Source organism: Stylophora pistillata, chromosome 14, assembly GCF_964205215.1.
Source record: "Stylophora pistillata chromosome 14, jaStyPist1.2, whole genome shotgun sequence".
Taxonomy (NCBI): Eukaryota; Metazoa; Cnidaria; class Anthozoa; order Scleractinia; family Pocilloporidae; genus Stylophora; species Stylophora pistillata.
Genome location: NC_142532.1, coordinates 15,662,379 through 15,682,778, shown reverse-complemented (window position 1 = coordinate 15,682,778; position 20,400 = coordinate 15,662,379). Strand labels below are relative to the sequence as shown.

Sequence of the window (20,400 nt, the reverse complement as noted above, 5' to 3'; positions counted from 1 at the left end):
AAGCCATTTCAAGTATAACAGCAGCTTGCAACAAATTCTATGACCGCAAGGTTCCTTTTGGAATTACAATGCCCTCGAAAATAAAAATTAAGAAATAAGGCACCGATTACCAATTTTTGCATCATTTACAACCTAATTCAGAGCTAAAACTAACTCAGAACAAACGAAACTGGGAAAAAATGATTAAGAATTTGCTGCAGAAAATATACTCGGTAAGCTTCTAGTGTTTTTGAGTATGATGGTAGACAAATAAAGTGACAATAAGCAAAATTTTTATTTAGATGGTAATTTCGTCGGGGACGTGACATGAGGCGTCGCATGTACTCACATATGTTCCCAGGTGTTCACAATAATTTGAATGCCATGGCATTAGCCAATGGTCGGTGTGTCTGATCTTTCTGAATTCAGAAACATAGCGGCTGAAGCCATGAAAAATAGATTTTATTCTCTGATCCGCCCACCTTTCGCAATTGTTTATCAGATTGAGTAGCTAAAAACTTGGGAAAATATTAGAGTAATTAACGCTCGAGGAAAAATGTGACTAAATTAAATCTTCAGGCTGTTAAACGTTCTGAGGAGTACTCGTAATTTTGCTTCTTTTTCCTTGTTATCCTGTGCGAAAAACAAATATAAACTATTTGATGTTTTCACAATTTGGTTACAAACAAAAGGCTAAAACTGATGCTGCAGTGACAGCACTGTCACTCTCGCCTGCGCTTCGTATGGTGCTCTTTTGTTCTTACCACAGATCTTGACGTCATCTGTGATCTGTGACTGTGCGACAAAAGGAAAGAGAGTGGAATCAATTTGTTAATCTAACACAATCCGTTCTTCGGGCGTTGAACATCTTCAACCCTTCCAAAAAGAATTACGTTTTATAAGGTAAGGAAGAGACACTTAAATATTTTCTGCCTCACTACATATTCTAATCCTACAACAACAAACATATGAAACGTATGTGTGAACTGCGGTTATGAGACGTATATGAGCACGATCCTTCGCAGTAAAGCACTATTTGAGCAATAGTGAAAATCAGACCTGAAAAAAATTTCAGGCCTGTACGGGATTCGAACCACTGACTTCTGCGATACTAGTGCAGCGCTCAAATAGCGCTTTACTGCGAAGGATCGTGCTCATATACGTCTCATAACCGCAGTTCACACATATGTTTCATATGTTTGTTGTTGTTTGATTTATCATCTACGGGTTTATAAGGGACCGATTACCAATTTTTGCACCATTTATAACCAAACTCAGAGCGAAAAATAACAGTAGAATAAACAAAGCTGAGCAAACATAGTTAAGAATTTACTGCAGAATATATAATTGGTAAGCTTTAGGTGTTTTTGAGTATGATGAAAGACATATTAAGATACAATGAACAAAATTTTTATTTAGATGGTAATTTCGTCAGGGATGTGACATGAGGCTTCGCATGTACTCACATCTGTTCCCAGTTGTTCACGATAATTTGAATGCCATGGAATTAGCGGGTGGTCGGTGTGTCTGATCTTTCAGAATTCAGAAACGCAGTGGCTGAAGTCATGCAAAATAAATTGTTTTGTATATAGAATTATGAGAGAATCTGTGGAGAGGGCAGATTTTTCTCAATTTTTTAATATTGAGTCTTTCAACATGAGAGACCTGGCTGAGGCGATTCTATATTTCTAAAACTATAGCTGATTAAAACTTTGAACTAAGATGAGCTTCTTTTGACGTTAGATACTTACTGCAGATGCTTCTCAAATATTGCTCAAGCTCAGCAGAGCTGATTCTACTTCTTCTTGCCTTAGTTTCGGTAAAATTAATTTTTTGAATTATCAATTTTTGATTTTCAAGTCGTTTCTGTTGATGGAAATTTAAGGTACGAATCCGGACGCGCCTGAATTGTGCGCACCAAAGCTGTAAGGGTCGCGCCTTATTTTCCTGTGTGTGTGTACGTGTGTGTGTAAGTATGTGTATGTGTGTGTGTAAGTATGTGTATGTGTGTGTGTGTGTGTGTGTGTGTGCGTGCGTGTGTGTGCGTGTATGTGTGTATGGAATTCGAATATTTTCGTTCATTTTTTATCCTTGGAGAAGGAAAATGCGATGAATCTTTACCGAGTTATGGCAAATTATCAGAAATACTCGTCTCACTATATTCTAACCACAGTAAGGCGTTCTCACGAAGTAAATCAACTGAATATTAAGTGGAAATTAACTATCAATCCTCGATTCCTCGCGCAATTTACTTACATTTCATTATTTTCTCAAGTCTCCCCTTACACCTTTGATTCATTCGTAGCCATTTCGAGGTGTTTGAAATTTACGCGAGCTCGAGTCTTTAGTCACCGTAAGTTCAGAAGAAGAAGTCGGAACACAACTGTCACAGAGAATAAGCTCCCGGTGCGACTTAGCCGACTCGACTGAGCAAAATTTTACGTATGTGTAAAGAAATGAAATTATGAACATTGCTCAGTACTTAGTTTACATGAGAACAAGGTGCTACGCGATAACAGTAAAATTCAAACTTCCCTTGATTCTGGGGCATGAGGAGATTTTGTGATTCTTCCTCATTTGCAAAATCATTCCATACGTTTGAAAAGGTAAACGTGTTTTAAATATGTATAGCGCCCAAATTTATATTTTACACCAAAACAACTTCTTGCGAAAACTCTCTTAATTTGTGAAAAGATATTACGAAGATAGATAGAACTATAAATACGAAAACAGCACAAAGTGACGATACCATTTAAGTGTTCTTTGTGACCAACATGTGATGCGATTGAAAGATCGTTGCGTAAAATGTGAAAGCTAAAAAAAGGTCGAAGTTTGGAACGTTTATTTTTTTGAATTGCTCTTCATTCCTTCTTAATTTTTTCCCTTTCTACAGCGTAGTAGCATGGGATATTTTTCAAGTTTCCTTGTCCTAATATGGGTGAAGTGGCCTAAAAGTGGAATGATGAAACAATGTCAATTATTGGAATTTTTTTCGCAACTTGTGGTATCAGGGCAGAGAAGACAATTGGCTCAAAAAGCTATAAAAGATAGGGCAGGTCACCCCGTATCCTACTTTCTAGACAGATAAACTTTATTTAGAGAAGGTGGCACGGAATAGTTCAAGTCAATAAACTTGTGGCTCTCTATTTAAAAAATTCTAACAAACAATGCAGGCAATGTATGTTGAATTCTGACGTAACTATCAATAAAAACTAGTAATATCTGTCTAATAAGAAGACGATCGAATTACGAGTAAAAATAAAATGTGATGAATTATATGTTAGACTATAAAATGATGCATTTTCTGTTGTACATTAAGAAGGTTGTTTCTATAATTGTTCTTAAAAGATTCTGATGATACAGAATTCCCGAGTTCTAGACTCAAGCTATTCCAAAGTTTACAGGGAGTGACTGCGAATGATCTACCGCCTTCGGTCATACGATTAAATCTTGGGCAAATAAAATTAGTTTTGCTATATCTTGTAGGACGATTATGTTGCTGGCTATTAAGTATTAAGGAACCTTCAGTATAAAGGGGTACTTCACGCTTGATAAGTTTGTACGCAACGCAGCATTTAGCTATTTTAGATTCTTCATCCAAATGGGAGGCACTGAAGTGTATTGAACAGCTTGGCATTAGACGCTTGGTTATCAGCATCAGAAATTGCCCTGGCTGCTCGTTTCTGAAACTTTAAAACACGACCTAGACACTCCTTGCTACAGCTAGTCCAGATCGATTGAGCTGACATAAAGCAGGACCGATCTAATCATAGAGTTATAGTACAATAATCAAACACAACAAATACATGAAATTCATATATCTGAACTGCGGTTATAGAAACGTATTTGTGCACGATCCTCGCAGTAAGAGCACTATTTAAGCAATAGTGGAAATCAGACCTGAAAAAATTCAGGCCTGTACGGGATTCGAACCGCTGACTTCTGCGATACTAGTGCAGCGCTCCACCAACAATCTTTGTGTCATGGGCAGGCAAGATCGTATCTTTTTCAATCAAGCCATCTCGTAATTGATCTTTGAGGCGAGATCTTTACCAGTAATGAGTATGGGTTTGGTCTCGCTTTCGTTGGTCGGAAGTTTGTTGGAAGCTGCCCATTCGGCAATTTCAACAACTGAGGAATTCAAGTTCTGCTTTAGTCTAACAATTGAGCTGTAATTCGCAAAGGAAGTCATCGATGTATCGTCAGCGTACAAATCAATCGTAGATGAAGTAAGATAAAAGGGTAAGTCGTTGATGAAGACGATAAATAACAAAGGGCCGAGTATCTAAACCTCTACCCTAACCCTAAAAGATATAGCCTGTGTGCAAAACCTCCTTATTAGCGCTGCAGGACGCGTGTTCTCCGCCTACGAGAACATTTGAGACAAGTCGGAAAGAGATTTGTCAGTCTTGCAGACCTCTCTCTTTCCCGCGGGCGTAAAACACTCATACAGAAGCACTAATGATGAAGGCTTGCCCGCAAGAGACATTAGACCCTACCCTAAGGGCTCCTAAGTTTTGAATTTTCAAATTGAAAATTCTGCCAATGCAATATCAACAGGGGGAGTACGATGATGTGGAGAATTACTCTTTATCTTCACCTCGCTCTCATGATGAACTTGGGAACTGCTGATGATCAATGTACGGCCAGAATAGCTCTGATTGGAAAAGCTCTTAAGGGCCTCTTCTTCAAGAAGATAAATGTAACGGGCCCTTACATGTGTGATGTTGAGTGCGAACGAGAACGCATTTGCCAGAGCTATAATTACAATATCAAGGAGAAGATTTGTGAATTAAACAATCGTACGAAGGAGGCAAGGCCTGAAAATTTCCAAGCTGATCCTGCTCGGTTTTACGCCAAACGTTTGAACGGTAGAGGTGTGTATTTTCTTTTAGAGCATGAAATGATTGTGAGATATTTATCGCTTTCTTCTGTCTTCAGTAGTGTCATGGCTAATTTGCTAGTGGCTATAAGCCAGACGTCACAAGAGGAGAGAACTCAGCTTGTATCGATTGCGAATGTCGAACGACTAAGATACTCAGAAAAAAAAAAAAACAAAAGCAACAAGTAGAACTGGGAAACATCGGGTCAAAACTGGGTCAAGACAGAATTATATTGTTTCACTTTTTCTCTTCACAATGATTCATAAATGATAAATTGACCAACCTCCTTTCGAAAAATACAGTACTCAAAGGAGAGTGCAATTAAAGTTGCGTTGAAATATTAGAGATCTCTCGGTGAAGCTTTTTACCGCGAAACGGCCGCAAGGGAGTTATCGCCGACAGAGATCAAGAAACCCGAATAAATTATTAACCTTTTTTAGAAAATACCCTTTTTGCAATAATTTGTGCCCTTTTGAAGTTTTTAATTTCATATTTTTTAAGAGTAAGCTAAAATTATTTTTCTGTGATTGGATAAAAAAAAACAAAAACAACAACAACAAGAACAACATTCGGTCATATTTTACCCGTGGAGGTTAGTACAGTCGAACCTCGATTATCCGGATATCAATGATCCGGATTTTTTCTCTTGTAACCTTAACTCGTTAGAAGCTAATTATGGACGCCATATCATGTGGCACGGAACTGCAAAGATCAAGCGAATTTCACAGGAAAATATTCTAGTCAGTGGTTTTGTTTCGATCTTGCATGTACACTTTTTCAGCCCTTTCTATTTAAAATTTATGGCAACTTGAAAGCCATGTCCATTTTATCTCAGTTCCTTTAGGTACTATTCAGGAGTTACCAGCCGAGTCTTGTAGAGAAATATTAAGAAGTGAAGGCGCAAATTCCAGAGACGGCAAGTATTGGTTGGATCTATCAGGGAATGGGAAGGCACAGGAGAGAAACTGCGACATAAGCTCTTTTGGTGAAGTATTTGTTTTAATGATTACATTGTAAAACGCATGATAGATAAACAACTTTAAAGAGGGTCCTCTATACTTTTTACGTGAAGGGTGATTGCGGAATTCTTTTTCTCGCGTATCGTGATTTAATTCTATCTCGTCTGCCCCAGGGATCTCATGAGATAGCTAGACACATGCGCATAACCAGTGCTTTTCGCGCGCAAATCAGTTTAGCACGGTGACTACTTATGCGAAGAAAATCTTCTATTTTTACCTTCAAGTTTCTTAATATCGGGTCTGCAATAAGATCACTGGGTAGAAAACACCTAGAATGACTACACCAGGTTTGAAACCCGATATTCAGTGCTCGAACGATGCTGTAGACCAACTTTCACAGAACACCATGGCGGCGATCCTCAGGGGACTTAACGATACTTTGGCACAATTGACCAAAGCTTCAGAAAAGCAGACAGCGACGCTCACCAGTCTTAAAGACGACATCCTCCTTCGTCCTGAATCAGACGAGGAGGCAGAAAAGGAAGACTCAAACATGAGCAATACACAACTAAATAGTACTGCCACGTTAGATAATGTGCTCGACCCTAGCGACTCTTGCGTGGTGAAAGAATCTGCTGGCTCTGACTCAGAAAAGCAGAATGATGTCCTCGAAAGCCTGACTAAGGCATTTGTACAGACCAACGATAAATCTCTTGCCATAACAGAGAACGTTGCCAGTCTAATTGATAATATGGCTTCTGGAGGTCTTTCACCAGAAACGGTGAAGGAAAGAGTTGATAAATACCCTCCACCAGAAAACTGTAAGTTCCTGTGTACTACAACAATTAACGAGGAGGTTTGGGATCTGCTTCCCAGGAGGAGCAGAACAGTTGACCTTGCTTTTCAGAAGGTGCAAGAATTGCTTGTTCAGAGTTTATCATCCCTGTCGATTTTGGGGGACCAGTTGGTTAAAGACCTTCAAACTGGCAAACCCACTGACGTCCGTCAGGTCCTGGACCAGGTCATGGACAGCATTGCCCTTGTGGCTAATGCCAAATACAATTATAAACTTAATATGAAACGACGAGAGCTAATCAAGCCCGACCTCAACCCCCCTTTCACAAGGTTATGCAAAGAGGACATCAAGCCCTCTACAAAGCTATTAGAGGATGAATTGTCAAAACATCAAAGGATAAGGTAGACGCAAAGAAGGCGGGCCAGCAGATGCAGAGGACCTCTGACACCCGCACATCCAGCCATAACTATCTAAAGGCTGGGAGGCAGAAATTTCAACGCTCAAATTTCAAACCATACCACTGGACATCTACTGGCCAGAAAACATCTCAGACACGCCCTTTTTTAGGGTACAGCCAGGGACACAAGAGTGCCCCGAAAAAACCCAGCCAATCCAACAACAAACATTAAACGACAACCAGGTGAGGAAACATCCTAAATCATTTATGGATGGGGATTATTTGCATCAAATGGTCCGTATTTTTGCAGCAGGACAGCTGAAGGACCATGTTGGTTCCTGGGAATCCATAACGAGCCTCACGCCGTTAGCAACCAAAAAAAGTCTAGGTATCCAGCAGAGAATCCGTACTTTTAGTCCGCATTCTCTGCTCGATACCAGTGGCTTGCTTGGGTAAAATTTTTTATCGTATTTCGTCCCTGACCTGATAGAGGCGTCAACTTTTACACAATCATGTCATCATCCTATGGGTGAAAATATAATTAAAGAGGCCGTATCCGAAAAAAGTGTACAGGCCGGCGCTTGAAAATAGTGACAAGATAAAGCGCTCGCCCGAAGTATGTTGCGGCTAATGATACAGTCACGTCGAAGAAACATTTCTTAGTCAATGCTTGCGGATTAAGTTGACTTCATTAATACTAACACAGGCTGCGACGCTTATTTACTACGACATTTAACTGGCGGCCTGAGTGCTTTGTTTTCTAATCAATTTTACCCGATTTTTGTTTTCGGATCGGAGACAAAGTAAATTCCTGAACCGACGACTTTTTTTTCGCTGTGTTCGGAATCTTTGACAGCTGACGCACGGTGCTGTAACTTTTGAGCATCCGGATACCAGTTATTGGGAATAAACTCGGCGTATTACAACCTATAATTTCTTTTGCTGTTTAACGCAGAGTCCACAATACATGGCGACTTTTTCTCACTGATATTTTATGTCGCATTTATAGTTTACACACCGTTCCAGTTTTTTAAACTATATTCGTGCAGTAATCATAAGATTCTTTGTCACTGGCCTTCAGATGACCTATATTGGTGCCGGAATCCTCTAGATAGTTGCGAGAGATTACAGACATTATAGGTACTAAGTGATTAAGGCACTGGTGTTGAAAATCTTTTTGCGCTGGCTACCTCCTCCGCAACGATGATTAAAATCGTGAATAAACAGAGACCGGGGGTAGTAATAATTGTTTTCAAATCAAGATAGATGTTGAAAAAGCTGACAAAGCTTACAAAGACGTGCAATGTGTAGCTGAAGAATGCGAAAGAGGAGGAAGTAGAAATTAGTTTAAACAGACAAAGATCAACTTTCGATTAATGACACGTTACGAGCAAGTTTAAACTCCCTTGAACTTTAACAGGGTTCGTACTGTCTTGCAAGTCCGTGAATTTCAGGGCAAGTCCCCCCCCCCCCCCCCCAATGAATTAAACCAATCCTTGGATCGTCCTTGAATTTTTATTTTCTAAAGGCTTCTTGAGAGGGGTGGGACGTTAACTTTTTCCGAAAAACCAACTTTAAATACAGCGCTAGGGTGGTTTGGAAATTAACATGGAGCGCGGTAGTAGATCCAGTAATGCGTTATTGACCAAGCAGGAGGACTCAAACCTGAGCCAAGCGTTAAGAGCCAAGCGAGAGCTTGGCTGCAGGTTACACAAGGACAAAATGGCTGCAATGCTGGCCACCCCAGAAAACGAAAAATAAGCAAGGATTAATAGCCAATCATCTCACAGAATTCGCTGCATCTTGCACCGCTTGCGAAGCCAGCCATATAAAAAGGAAAGGTAATACATATATCTTATTAACCAAGCGCGAGGGCCGTACTGGGAGAATATCGGCCCGAGGTCTTGACAGTACGGACCTCGCTGCGCTCGGTCCGTACAAAAAAGACCGAGGGCCGATATTCTTCCAGTACGGTCCCGAGCAAGCTTGGTTAATAAGAGATTTATTATACGACTGAAGTTCAAAGGGACACAAGTGCGGTATCACTCGGGACCATTCGGGACAGTGCCCGGTCCAATACTTAGGGAATATTGGACCGGCAATAGAGCATTTTGATTGGTTGATTTTAGTTATTGGCAGTCTGACTGCCCAAGTCGTGTAATAAATCGGCGTAATATAACTTTTAAAGCAAGAATCTCTCCCAACATATTCATCTAAGGTAGTAAAAGTTTTAAAATGTTATGAGAGCTGAAAAAGAAAGGGTTCCGGTGTCGCGCTTATTCAGAGCTACAAGTTTGAATGGCCGAGGGGTGGGCACTTATTCAAGGAAATAAGGTATATCGATTACTTGGGGCTGTGCGCGCTATTTCGTGTTGTTTCATGCTTTATATTATCTCATATTACCCAGTTTGTCAGGAAATCAATCGTCGTCGTGTGTTTACGTCCTACAAAAACGTCGCATCAGAGATTTCACGATCTAGCTTCGCAAAGAAATGAACCAGCAGTGTTTTGTCTTGTGTTATTTATTGAGTTTTTTTGGCAGCATTTTGTGTTTTGACGTTCTCTTCCCGTCGCGGTTTGCAGGGCGACTTTTAACAGTAAATGAAGCTGTTTTTCAAATTTTTGTCTCAAACGACTATTTATTCCTGTCGCTCTGCTGTAGATATAGGTGAAGAGCTCAAATAACAGAAACGTTTGCGTCGCAAGATTTTCTTCACATCATATATCCCAGAAAACCTCAGGCATTACTCTGAATGCCAGAACTTCAGCCTGGGAGAACCAGAAAGGATAGATAATACTTCCCTATATGAACCATGAATGAAAAGCTAAGTAAGTCAAATATCTCAGAAGCGCTCAGGCATTACACTGAATGCCAAGACTTCAGTCTGGGTGAACCAGTAAGGCCGATAGACAACACTTCCCTAGATTAACCTGTGAATATCAAAGAAAATAAGAATGTTAGGTATCCCAGAAGCACTAAGGCATTACTGTGAATAGCAGAACTTCCGTTCAGCCTGGGTGAACCAGAAAAGATAAACAACACTTCCCCCTACTGACCATGAATGAAAAAAATAAGTATGTTATATATTCCAGAAGCACTCAGGCATTAAACTGAATGCCAGGACTTCAGCCTGGGTGAACCAGAGAGGATAGACAACACTTCCCTATATCGACGATGAAAGAAAAGCTAAGTATGTTGCATATATCCCGGACTTCAGCCTGCGTAAACCAGAAAGATAGACAACACTTCCCTATATTGACCATGAATGAGAACCTATGTATGTTATATATCCCAGAAGCGCTCAGGCAATACACTGAATGCCAGGACTTCAGCCTCGGTGAACCAGAAAGGATAGACAACACTTCCCTATATTGACCATGAATGAAAAAACTAAGTATGTTATATATCCCAGAGGCACTCAGGCATTACACTGAATGCCAGGACTTCAGCCTGGGTGAACCAGAAATAAATGGACAACACTTCCCTATACTGACCATGAATGAAAAGCTATTTTAAAGTCTATTGTATATCTCAGAAGCGCTCAGGCATTACACTAAATGCCAGGACTTCAGCCTGGGTGAACCAAAAAGGATAGACAACACTTCCCTATATTGACCATGAATGAGAGCCTATGTATGTTATATATCCCAGAAGCGCTCAAGCATTACACTGAATGCCAGGACTTCAGCCTGGGTGAACCAGAAAGGATAGACATCACTTCCCTATATTGACCCTGAATCAAAAGCTATTTTAAAGTCTATTGTATATCCCAGAAGCGCTCAGGCATTACTCTGAATGCCAGGACTTCACCCTGGGTGAACCAGAAAGGACAGACAACACTTCCCTATATTGACCATGAATGTAAAGCTAAGTATGTTATAAATCCCAGAAGTGCTCTGGTATTGCTCTGAATGCCTGGACTTCTGCCTGGGTGAACAAGAAAGGATAGACAACAATTCCCTATATTGACCATGAATGAGAACCTATGTATGTTATATATCACAGAAGCGCTCAGGCATTACACTGAATGCCAGGACTTCACCCTGGGTGAACCAGAAAGGATAGACAACACTTCCCTATATTGACCATGAATGAGAACCTGTGAATGTTATATATCCCAGAAGCACTCAGGCATTACACTGAATGCCAGGACTTCAGTCTGGCTGAACCAGAAAGGATAGACAACACTTCCCTATATTGACCATGAATGAAAAGCTATGTATGTTATAAATCCCAGAAGTGCTCAGGCATTACACTGAATGCCAGGACTTCAGCCTGGGTGAACCAGAAATAAATGGACAACACTTCCCTATAGTGACCATGAATGAAAAGCTATTTTAAAGTCTATTGTATATCTCAGAAGCGCTCAGGCATTACACTAAATGCCAGGACTTCAGCCTGGGTGAACCAAAAAGGATAAACAACACTTCCCTATATTGACCATGAATGAGAACCTATGTATGTTATATATCCCAGAAGCGCTCAAGCATTACACTGAATGCCAGGACTTCAGCCTGGGTGAACCAGAAAGGATAGACATGACTTCCCTATATTGACCATGAATGAAAAGCTAAGTATGTTGTATATCCCAGAAGGGCTCCGGCATTACTCTGAATGCCACGACTTCAGCCTGGGTGAACCAGAAAGGATAGACAACAATTCCCTATATTGACTATGAATGAGAACCTATGTATGTTATATATCCCAGAAGTCCTCAGGCATTACTCTGAATGCCAGGACTTCAGCCTGGGTGAACCAAAAAGGATAGACAACACTTCCCTATATTGACCATAAATGAGAACCTATGTATGTTATATATCCCAGAAGCGCTCAAGCATTACACGGAATGCCAGGACTTCAGCCTGGGTGAACCAGAAAGGATAGACATCACTTCCCTATATTGACCCTGAATGAAAAGCTATTTTAAAGTCTATTGTATATCCCAGAAGCGCTCAGGCATTACTCTGAATGCCAGGACTTCAGCCTGGGTGAACCAGAAAGGATAGACAACCCTTCCCTATATTGACCATGAATGAAAAGCTAAGTATGTTATAAATCCCAGAAGTGCTCTGGTATTGCTCTGAATGCCTGGACTTCTGCCTGGGTGAACAAGAAAGGATAGACAACAATTCCCTATATTGACCATGAATGAGAACCTATGTATGTTATATATCACAGAAGCGCTCAGGCATTACACTGAATGCCAGGACTTCACCCTGGGTGAACCAGAAAGGATAGACAACACTTCCCTATATTGACCATGAATGAAAAGCTAAGTATGTTGTATATCCCAGAAGGGCTCCGGCATTACTCTGAATGCCCCGACTTCAGCCTGGATGAACCAGAAAGGATAGACAACAATTCCCTATATTGACTATGAATGAGAACCTATGTATGTTATATATCCCAGAAGTGCTCAGACATTACTCTGAATGCCAGGACTTCAGCCTGGGTGAGCCAAAAAGGATAGACAACACTTCCCTATATTGACCATGAATGAGAACCTGTGTATGTTATATATCCCAGACGCACTCAGGCATTACACTGAATGCCAGGACTTCAGTCTGGCTGAACCAGAAAGGATAGACAACACTTCCCTATATTGACCATGTATGAAAAGCTATGTATGTTATAAATCCCAGAGGTGCTCAGGCATTACACTGAATGCCAGGACTTCAGCCTGGGTGAATTAGAAAGGATAGACAACACTTCCCTATATTGACCATGAATGAAAAGCTAAGTATGTTGTATATCCCAGAAGCACTCAGGCATTACTCTGAATGCCAGGACTTCAGCCTTGCAATTGGTGAACCAGAAAGGATAGACAACACTTCCCTATATTGACCATGAATAAAAAGTTCAGTATGTTATATATCCCAGAAGTGCTCAGGCATTACACTGAATGTCAGGACTTCCGCCTGGGTGAACTAGGAAGGATAGACAACACTTCCCTATATTGAGCATGAATGAAAAGCTAAGTATGTTATAAATCCCAGAAGTGCTCTGGTATTACTCTGAATGCCTGGACTTCAGCCTGTGTGAACCAGAAAGAATAGACAACACTTCCCTTTATTGACCATGAATGAAAAGCTAAGTATGTTATATATCCCAGAAGTGCTCAGGCATTACTCTGAATGAAGGACTTCAGCCTGGGTGAACCAGAAAGGAAAGACATCATTTCCGTCTATTAACAATGAATGAAAAACTAAGTTTGCTATATATCCCAGAAGCTCTCAGGCATTACACTGAATGGCATATAAATCTTAGAAATATGACAAATAAATATATATCTCAGAAGTGATCAGGCAACACTAAACAAAATAATATTTTTAGAGGATAAGACTTCAGGAAAATATATTTTTTCTAAATAAAACAATGTTGACAGTGCCTTACCACAATGGGTGCACAGAATTTAAAAATTAAAATGTTATACACTGCAGGCAGAGCACATAAATTAACATCCCATGGCTCCTCTTCAAGGAGAAAGAGCAAGTCATCTCTTAACCCCTTCCATCTGAAACAGACAGAAAAAAAACAGTGCATGAATTTAGTTTCCACCTTTATACTCCAAACTTACCATATTTTTGCTGGTTAACTGGGTAAAAGTGAAGTACAGCTCCCCTAAAAGTCTGTCGGCCGACTGTCGGCCAACTATTAGCCGGCAGTATACCAACTGTTCCTCAAACTAAGTATCCCAAGTGAGATTTAAAGACATGTATTCCAATAGAAAGTGAAATACCATACTGCAAGCTGGAACTTTTTATGCATGTCAATGCAGAAATGCAGAGTTGTACCTACCCCCCAATATTTGCTTTGCTTTTTAGGAAACACTCGGCAAAGGCTTCCCCAAAAGGAACACCAGGACAGGCACATTCACACAAATAAATTGCATGTATCACTCAATAATGAATTAACTGAGCTAAAGTCATATAATGTTCACTACTATTTGTAGATATACAATCACTGTTCACCACAGATAAAATATGTTCATTTTTATGGACACCTTTTGCCTGCCTTTCTGTAAAGTCAAGAAAGCCAAGAAAGCCCTCAGTAATTGATTATAAATAAATTGCATAACAAATACCGGTAGGCTGAATATGTTTTGTGTTAAATATTGTATAATTCCGCCATGATGCCTGTTATTTAGCATTGCAGGTATAACCTACCTTAATAACTTTGCAGAATACACAGCACTCTGTGTTTAATCCTTGCATGCAAAGTTCATTGATATATTTTTTGGCATCACTAACTCTTTGCTTGAGCAGCATTATCAGTGTTTTGTAATCAAGAGTAACTGTCATGAAGAAAGACAACAAGATAATAAGAAGTTGAAGTTTAAATAGCTACACCAAAGATCTCAAATGGTATACTTTCCCAGATATTTTCTAACACTGCCAAGTATAAAATGGATTCAATAATTACTATCACGGAGCTAGACATGTAACATAAAAACATTGCAAAAATAAAAAATAATAAGATAAAAAAAATATAAAGAGTCAAGATTGGCACACACAAATAACCTGGAAATTTAACTTTAAAGCATCTTTCATTAACTACTATTCCAGTTTTCTCAATGGCATCCCTCTGGCGATTTAAAATCTTTTATCGTAGAAAAATATAAATGGAATAAATTATTATACTGTCAAGACCCTATCAAGGAAACAAACCCGAAATTTCTCCTAAAGTAGCCATAAAAAGTGATCATAGCTAGAAGACTTAGTGGCTCAGTGTAAAATCAAACCCAGCCAATTATGTGATTTTCCTGCCAAGCAGAGATGAGTTCTGATACACCGTAAAACCAGCATTTACAACAAAACATAAGACAGCAAACTCACTTTTTCCAATCTTAATAAAAATATAAACGTTATGACTTACCCCGGTTCGTCTTAGCTTGGAAATGCTAAGTAACGTTTGCCAAGCTTTTCTTGATCCAGGATCCTCGACTGCAGTTTGAAAAACAGCAGGGTCCAGTCTGGTACTATGAGAGATTGCAAAAACTGAGGGTTACTGTCCCCCAGTATTGTTTGCAATGCTTGTAGTAGGCTCAGCCAGCTGCTGTTAATTCTAGTTTTCTCAAGGATGTCGTTGAGCATTCGTCCCACCTCTGGACTGTGGACCTGACCTACGATATACATTTGATCGATGTCCACACATCCTCGCGGCAACCTTCTCCTCAATTGTAACTCTGATGCTGGTCTTACTTAGCTAATTCTTGTTTTTCTTCTAATAGGAATTCTAGCTGACTCCGCGCTTGATTGAGGTCGGCCTTCTGAGTCGATCGTTTTCAATTCGAATAGCTGCGGAGGCATCACGAACTGCTTTCAGCTCCTCGCAAAAGTCATCGCTTGGTTGAGTCTTGCAAGTCTCCGTTTTGATTTTAGGCGAATTTATTTTATCGATCAACCAAAGATATCTCACCACTTCTCCTTCTTTGAATTTCTGCCGGAAGATGGTAGAAACAACTCCAAATAGGGAGGCGATGGCCACTTTGTTGTTCTGAACATATCGGCCATCCAAGCTTCCGCCATTTTTTAAAGCTGGACCGTACAAAACGCTTGGAAAATGTGCCACTAACAGGCTACTTCAGAAAAACTTGCTGACTCTTATGCCACATTTCTTGAAATTTAAGATAAACCATTCCCTTGACTCATCTGGAGGAGGATGCTGCAATTCAACCCTTCGAAGTTTGAAGGGAACCATAACTGCACTCGACCGCGGGAAACTAAACATTTTTGTAGGGCGAGTGATACTAGAAAATTGGAACGTATTCAAGAAAGGGCACTTAGGGCAGTTTACTGTGATAAGGGGAGTAGTTATGATAAATTATTAGACATGGCTAACCTAAGTACACTGCAGAACAGAAGACTACAGGATATAGCCATTCTTATGTATAAGGTAAAGAACAATTTATCTCCTAATTACATATGTAGCCTTTTTCAAATTCCACAACTTAGGTACACACTGCGTAATAATGATTTTGGTATACCTAGATTTAATACTGTCACTTTTGGAAAACATTCGCTTAGATATATGGGACCCAAAATATGGGCAATTGTACCAAGAAATGTAAGAGAACTGACATCCATATCATCTTTTAAATGTAACATACGTAGAATAGACCTTGTTTCTAAATTGACTGATAGTAAATGTGAAAACTGCCTTTTATGTAAGACTTAGGTTAGATTTTAAATTGTACATATATATTGTTTTATTTCTAAATTTCTCAAATTTTTAGGTAGTATTTAGTGTCCCCAGTTAGTGGTTGTATAACTGCTATTTTAGATTTGACACATAAATAAAGGTTGTTGTTGTTGTTGTTGTTCCCGCTTTTGCCTATGCATATTAATATGAAATCCAATCTCGAAAGGTCAATAGGCCGATCCAGCCCCTAATAAAAAAGAGGCTTCATTGTACCCAGCAGGAACAGAGATTGTACAAATTCAAGTAATTACTCAGATTACTGCGAGCAATTATAAAAAAGGCTGTCATGGCGATGATGGAAACTTAGCCAGTTTATGACGTCACTCCATAGCAACCAGCCTTTTCAAATATTTGAACTTCCGTTTACCTGTGGCTCGTGATGCTTACACTTCTATTTTTATTGTAGACCGAACGACAGTTGGAAGCCGAACAGTCTTACAAGTACGCTCTGAAAGTAAGAGCCATTTATATAGATAGCGTCGCAGTTCAATATGAAAGGCTTTGTTAGTTTCCGTCCTTGATAACATCAGTTTCTGGCAAAAAAGATGCATGCTATTTACTATATTCATAAAACTTGGGCAAAGATTTCGAAGAAAAATAATCAATGAAATTTTTGACGCACTGTAAATTATTATTATTACTATAATTATTATTATCATTATTATGAATTTCTTATTTTATCCATTTGTCTACTTTTTTAATTTTTGCTTCCCTTTTTAAAAGGGCGTCTTTTATTCTCCCCTCCCGCTCCTGAAGAAGCCCTTTGTCTGGAAATCCTGGACATTAACGCCTATTGACTATTTAATCCCCACAAGTATCACATTTCTCCCGACAGTATCACCCCAGAATCAAACATTTTAAGGTTAGGAGAACAAAGGGAATGGGCACCCAGAGGAGGAGTTCTTCATCGTTTCACATATTCTCCTTGTCAGTATCAAAGGAGATGTATAGAGAACAGTTTGGAGAATATGCATACTGATGTTCGGGGTATAAGAGTTAACCTCGAGAACTTAGGAACGAAATTGAATACTTCGTAGAATCTTGACGCATTTTGTAAAACTTGACGGTTTCCACATCAGTTTTTCATCTAAAGCGTAATGCTTCCTTAACTGAAGAAGGAAATATGTATAGTTAAGTATTCTTCTTTTGAACTATTTGCAGTTATATCTACAAGACCATAACCTGCTGGGAGAGATTCATCAATTACAACAAAAGGTCGGCTTTGGAAATCCGATGGTGGCTAGGATTTTATCCAGTTTGTTATTTGTTTGTTGCTTTGTGCGTACTACTGACATCTCCATCGACTGCTCTTTATAAAATGATAGTGGAATGCGCACTGCTTATTATTCTTAGGTACAGGTACTCCTTTTTGGTTTGTTTTGGTTTTTTATTTGTTGTCGTTTTTTTTTCATTGTTATTGCAAAATGGAGCGAAAGATGTGGTGATTTATAGTCTCTGCTTTTTTCAGAGTAAGTGGATTTGTACAGTTTACTCTGCGCTTTTTGTGCAGTTGTAAACGTACACCTTTAAGATTGCGGATGTGTTGTTCCAGGCGTATATTTCTGTGTTTTTTGTTTTCTTTCTGTTTTGTTTTTTTTTTTGTTGTTGTTGTTTTTTTTTTTTAAGAAATGTCATTTGTTCGTTGTAGAGTTTGGTAATTCTTTATCCAAGAGGTAAGAGGTTACCTTTTCATGGCATTCTATCATCACCTTGTTTTTAAATTGCGTTATAGAGTCATTAGGATCCTTACTTAACTTGTAACGAGCAATGTTTCCTACTTTTTTTTTTATGTAAATCCATATAAAATATCTATGGAAACAATTAAAAAGATTTTGGAATGACGTCTTCAAAACTTTGTTTGTTTCTTACGTCTTATGGGTTACTTAACGATCTGTCCGTCGTTCACGCTGTCTGCCTGTCCTTGGATTTTCTATTTGTCAATAACTAAATCAGTTACGATGAATATATATATCTTATTAACCAAGCGCGAGGGCCATACTGGGAGAATATCGGGCCGAGGTCTTGACAGTACGGACCGAGCGCAGGGAGGTCCGTACAAAAAAGACCGAGGGCCGATATTCTTCCAGTATGGTCCCGAGCAAGCTTGGTCCTGGCAATAAGAGATTTAGTATACGACTGAAGTTCAAAGGGAAACAAGTGCGGTATCCTTTGGGACCATTCGGGACAGTGCCCGGTCCAATACTTAGAGAATATTGACCGGCAAGAGAGCATTTTGACTGGTTGATTTTAGTTATTGGCCCTCTGACTTCCCGAGTCGTGTAATAAATGAAGTTTATATATTTTGAACTGCGGTTATAGATACGTAAGATGCACGATCCTCGCACTAGAGAGCGCTTTTTGTGCAATAGCGAGAATCAGACCTGAAAAAAAAAAAAAAATCAGGCCTGTACGGGATTCGAACCACTGACCTCTGCGATACTAGTGCAGCGCTCTACCAATTGAGCTAACAAGCCAACTAGTACAGACCGTTAAGTTGATTCAGAATAAACCCGTGATGATAAATCAAATACGATGAATATATGAAGTTCATACATTTTGCATATATGAAGTTCATATGAAGTTCATGTATTGCATAAATAGCGCTCTCTACTACGAGGATCGTGCATCAAACGTAACTAAATGAGTTCTTATTAGTAAACCATCGCCCTATTGAGACTAATTGCACTCTAAGGGAACGATTCTTGAAGTCTTTAGGGGCTGTGCCTTTGTGGTGTATTTGAAGCGATGTAATTTATTTATTGTAAAGTTTGGTAATAGTTCAATGAAAGTGAGATATTATCTTATCATTACGTACGATCACCGCCTTGTTTTCTAATTGTGTTATAAAGTCATTTAAATCCTGACTTAACTTGTAACAAGCAGTGTTTTCCTGCCTCCTTTCATGTAAATCCAAGTTAAATATCTATGGAAAGAATAAAAGGATTTTGGAAAGATGTCTTCATGGCTTTTTTTTTTCTCTTACCTCCTATGGGTTATTCAATGCTCCGTTCGTCGTTCGCGCCGTCCGCCTGTCTTTGAGTTCTTGCCGGTACTTTTTAATCACTAAATCAGCTTTTCTTAGTGAGCCATTACCCCATTGGGGCCCTCTTCAAATCTGTTGAACTCTGACGGAAAGATTCTCGAAATCTTTTTTTAGCTCACACACACACTAGACTCAGCTTTTGATCACGGAGGACCACCATATGTGTAAAACTTACCATAGATATTACCATATGTGTAAAACTCTTACCTGTCTTTTCTCTCTTTGAGTTAAAATTGGAGTCGTTGGAGTTGTTGTCTTATCTCTTGTTGGCACTGAACCCTTAATTAACACTCGGCGCATGTTTTGCTCGCTCATGCTTTCAACAATAGTAAGACCTCGGGTGAAACATGAATCTTCAGAGTGTGCAGAGTACAAGCAAACGTGTTTATTCATAGGTTCCTTGAGGTCTTCTGGCCTATGTATTTGGACAAATTTCATCCATTTCGATCTTATTTCTGGATTAGAGAATTAATGCATTGTTATACCAGGTGTGTATGAATTATTGCTACAACTCGTCTTACTTGGTGCACCAGCGACACCTCTTTTTCCTCCTTTACGCTTTCGACTAGAGTCCGCCATTGTTGTTGAGTACAACGTGTGACGTCACGAGATTTGGTCACGTGTAGTCTTGCCGAGCAAAGTGGCGGTAAAAAAATTGAAGTGGTACCAGCGATTTGAATGAAAAAATGCAGTACTTATTTTTATCGGATTGCTCCAAAATTTCACAAGTATATAAAAGACGACATAAGCAACTAGAATCCGTCAAAAAAAAACAACTTGTCATATGCACTTTAAAGAAACGAAAAAGAGCGTGAGAAAGCACAGCCGAGCAACCAAGATCTTTCCTTGTGCAAAATTTAAAAACAGTACACCTTTGATTACAAGAAATGGTTCGTTTTCATTGGCCTACGAAAGCGTCACAAATCAGATATCGGCGCCGATTAAAATTACGAGGGATTCAAAAACGTCGATTCATCAAACGAATGTGCGAGTGTACTTCTTGTAAGCATATTAGCTTGTCGGATGAATTCTAGATTTCTTTCTCCAACCAGGCTACCAACCTCGTTCCCAGGGTCTCTCGTCTTCCTGCCCCTCTCTTTTCTAGCTCCAGGAGGCGGGAAGATGAGAAATCCTGGGAACA

At 39.5% G+C, this 20,400-nt stretch overlaps 2 protein-coding genes and 1 long non-coding RNA gene across 4 annotated transcripts in view; 2 read left to right on the top strand and 1 right to left on the bottom strand.

Annotated features, from left to right (window-relative positions):
- LOC148716768 (uncharacterized) overlaps window positions 1–20,400 on the top strand; it is a 130,491-nt gene that overhangs the window by 58,575 nt on the left and 51,516 nt on the right. The gene's annotated exons all lie outside the window — the stretch shown is intronic.
- LOC148716774 (uncharacterized) lies at window positions 511–18,057 on the top strand. 2 transcript variants are annotated; one of them, XM_088746014.1, is made up of 5 exons: window positions 539–882; window positions 4,540–4,856; window positions 5,698–5,847; window positions 16,623–16,670; window positions 17,378–18,057. In XM_088746014.1, the coding sequence occupies exons 2-5, from the start codon at window positions 4,550–4,552 to the stop codon at window positions 17,395–17,397; spliced, it is 525 nt and encodes a 174-aa protein (XP_088602140.1). In that variant the 5' UTR covers window positions 539–882; window positions 4,540–4,549; the 3' UTR covers window positions 17,398–18,057. The 2 variants fall into 2 exon arrangements, with proteins under 2 accessions (XP_088602139.1, XP_088602140.1); XM_088746013.1 differs by lacking the exons at window positions 4,540–4,856; window positions 16,623–16,670; window positions 17,378–18,057 and having other exon boundaries at window positions 511–882; window positions 5,698–9,917.
- Window positions 13,055–16,575, bottom strand: LOC148716775 (uncharacterized). The gene is made up of 3 exons (XR_015995664.1): window positions 14,891–16,575; window positions 14,182–14,309; window positions 13,055–13,529 (listed from the first exon to the last, which is right to left on the bottom strand). It is a non-coding gene; the product is annotated as an uncharacterized LOC148716775 (long non-coding RNA).

What these genes read in the sequence shown, in the direction of transcription:
- LOC148716774 (XM_088746013.1), top strand. Translation starts at nt 6,156, where the DNA reads ATGACTACACCAGGTTTGAAACCCGATATTCAGTGCTCGAACGATGCT.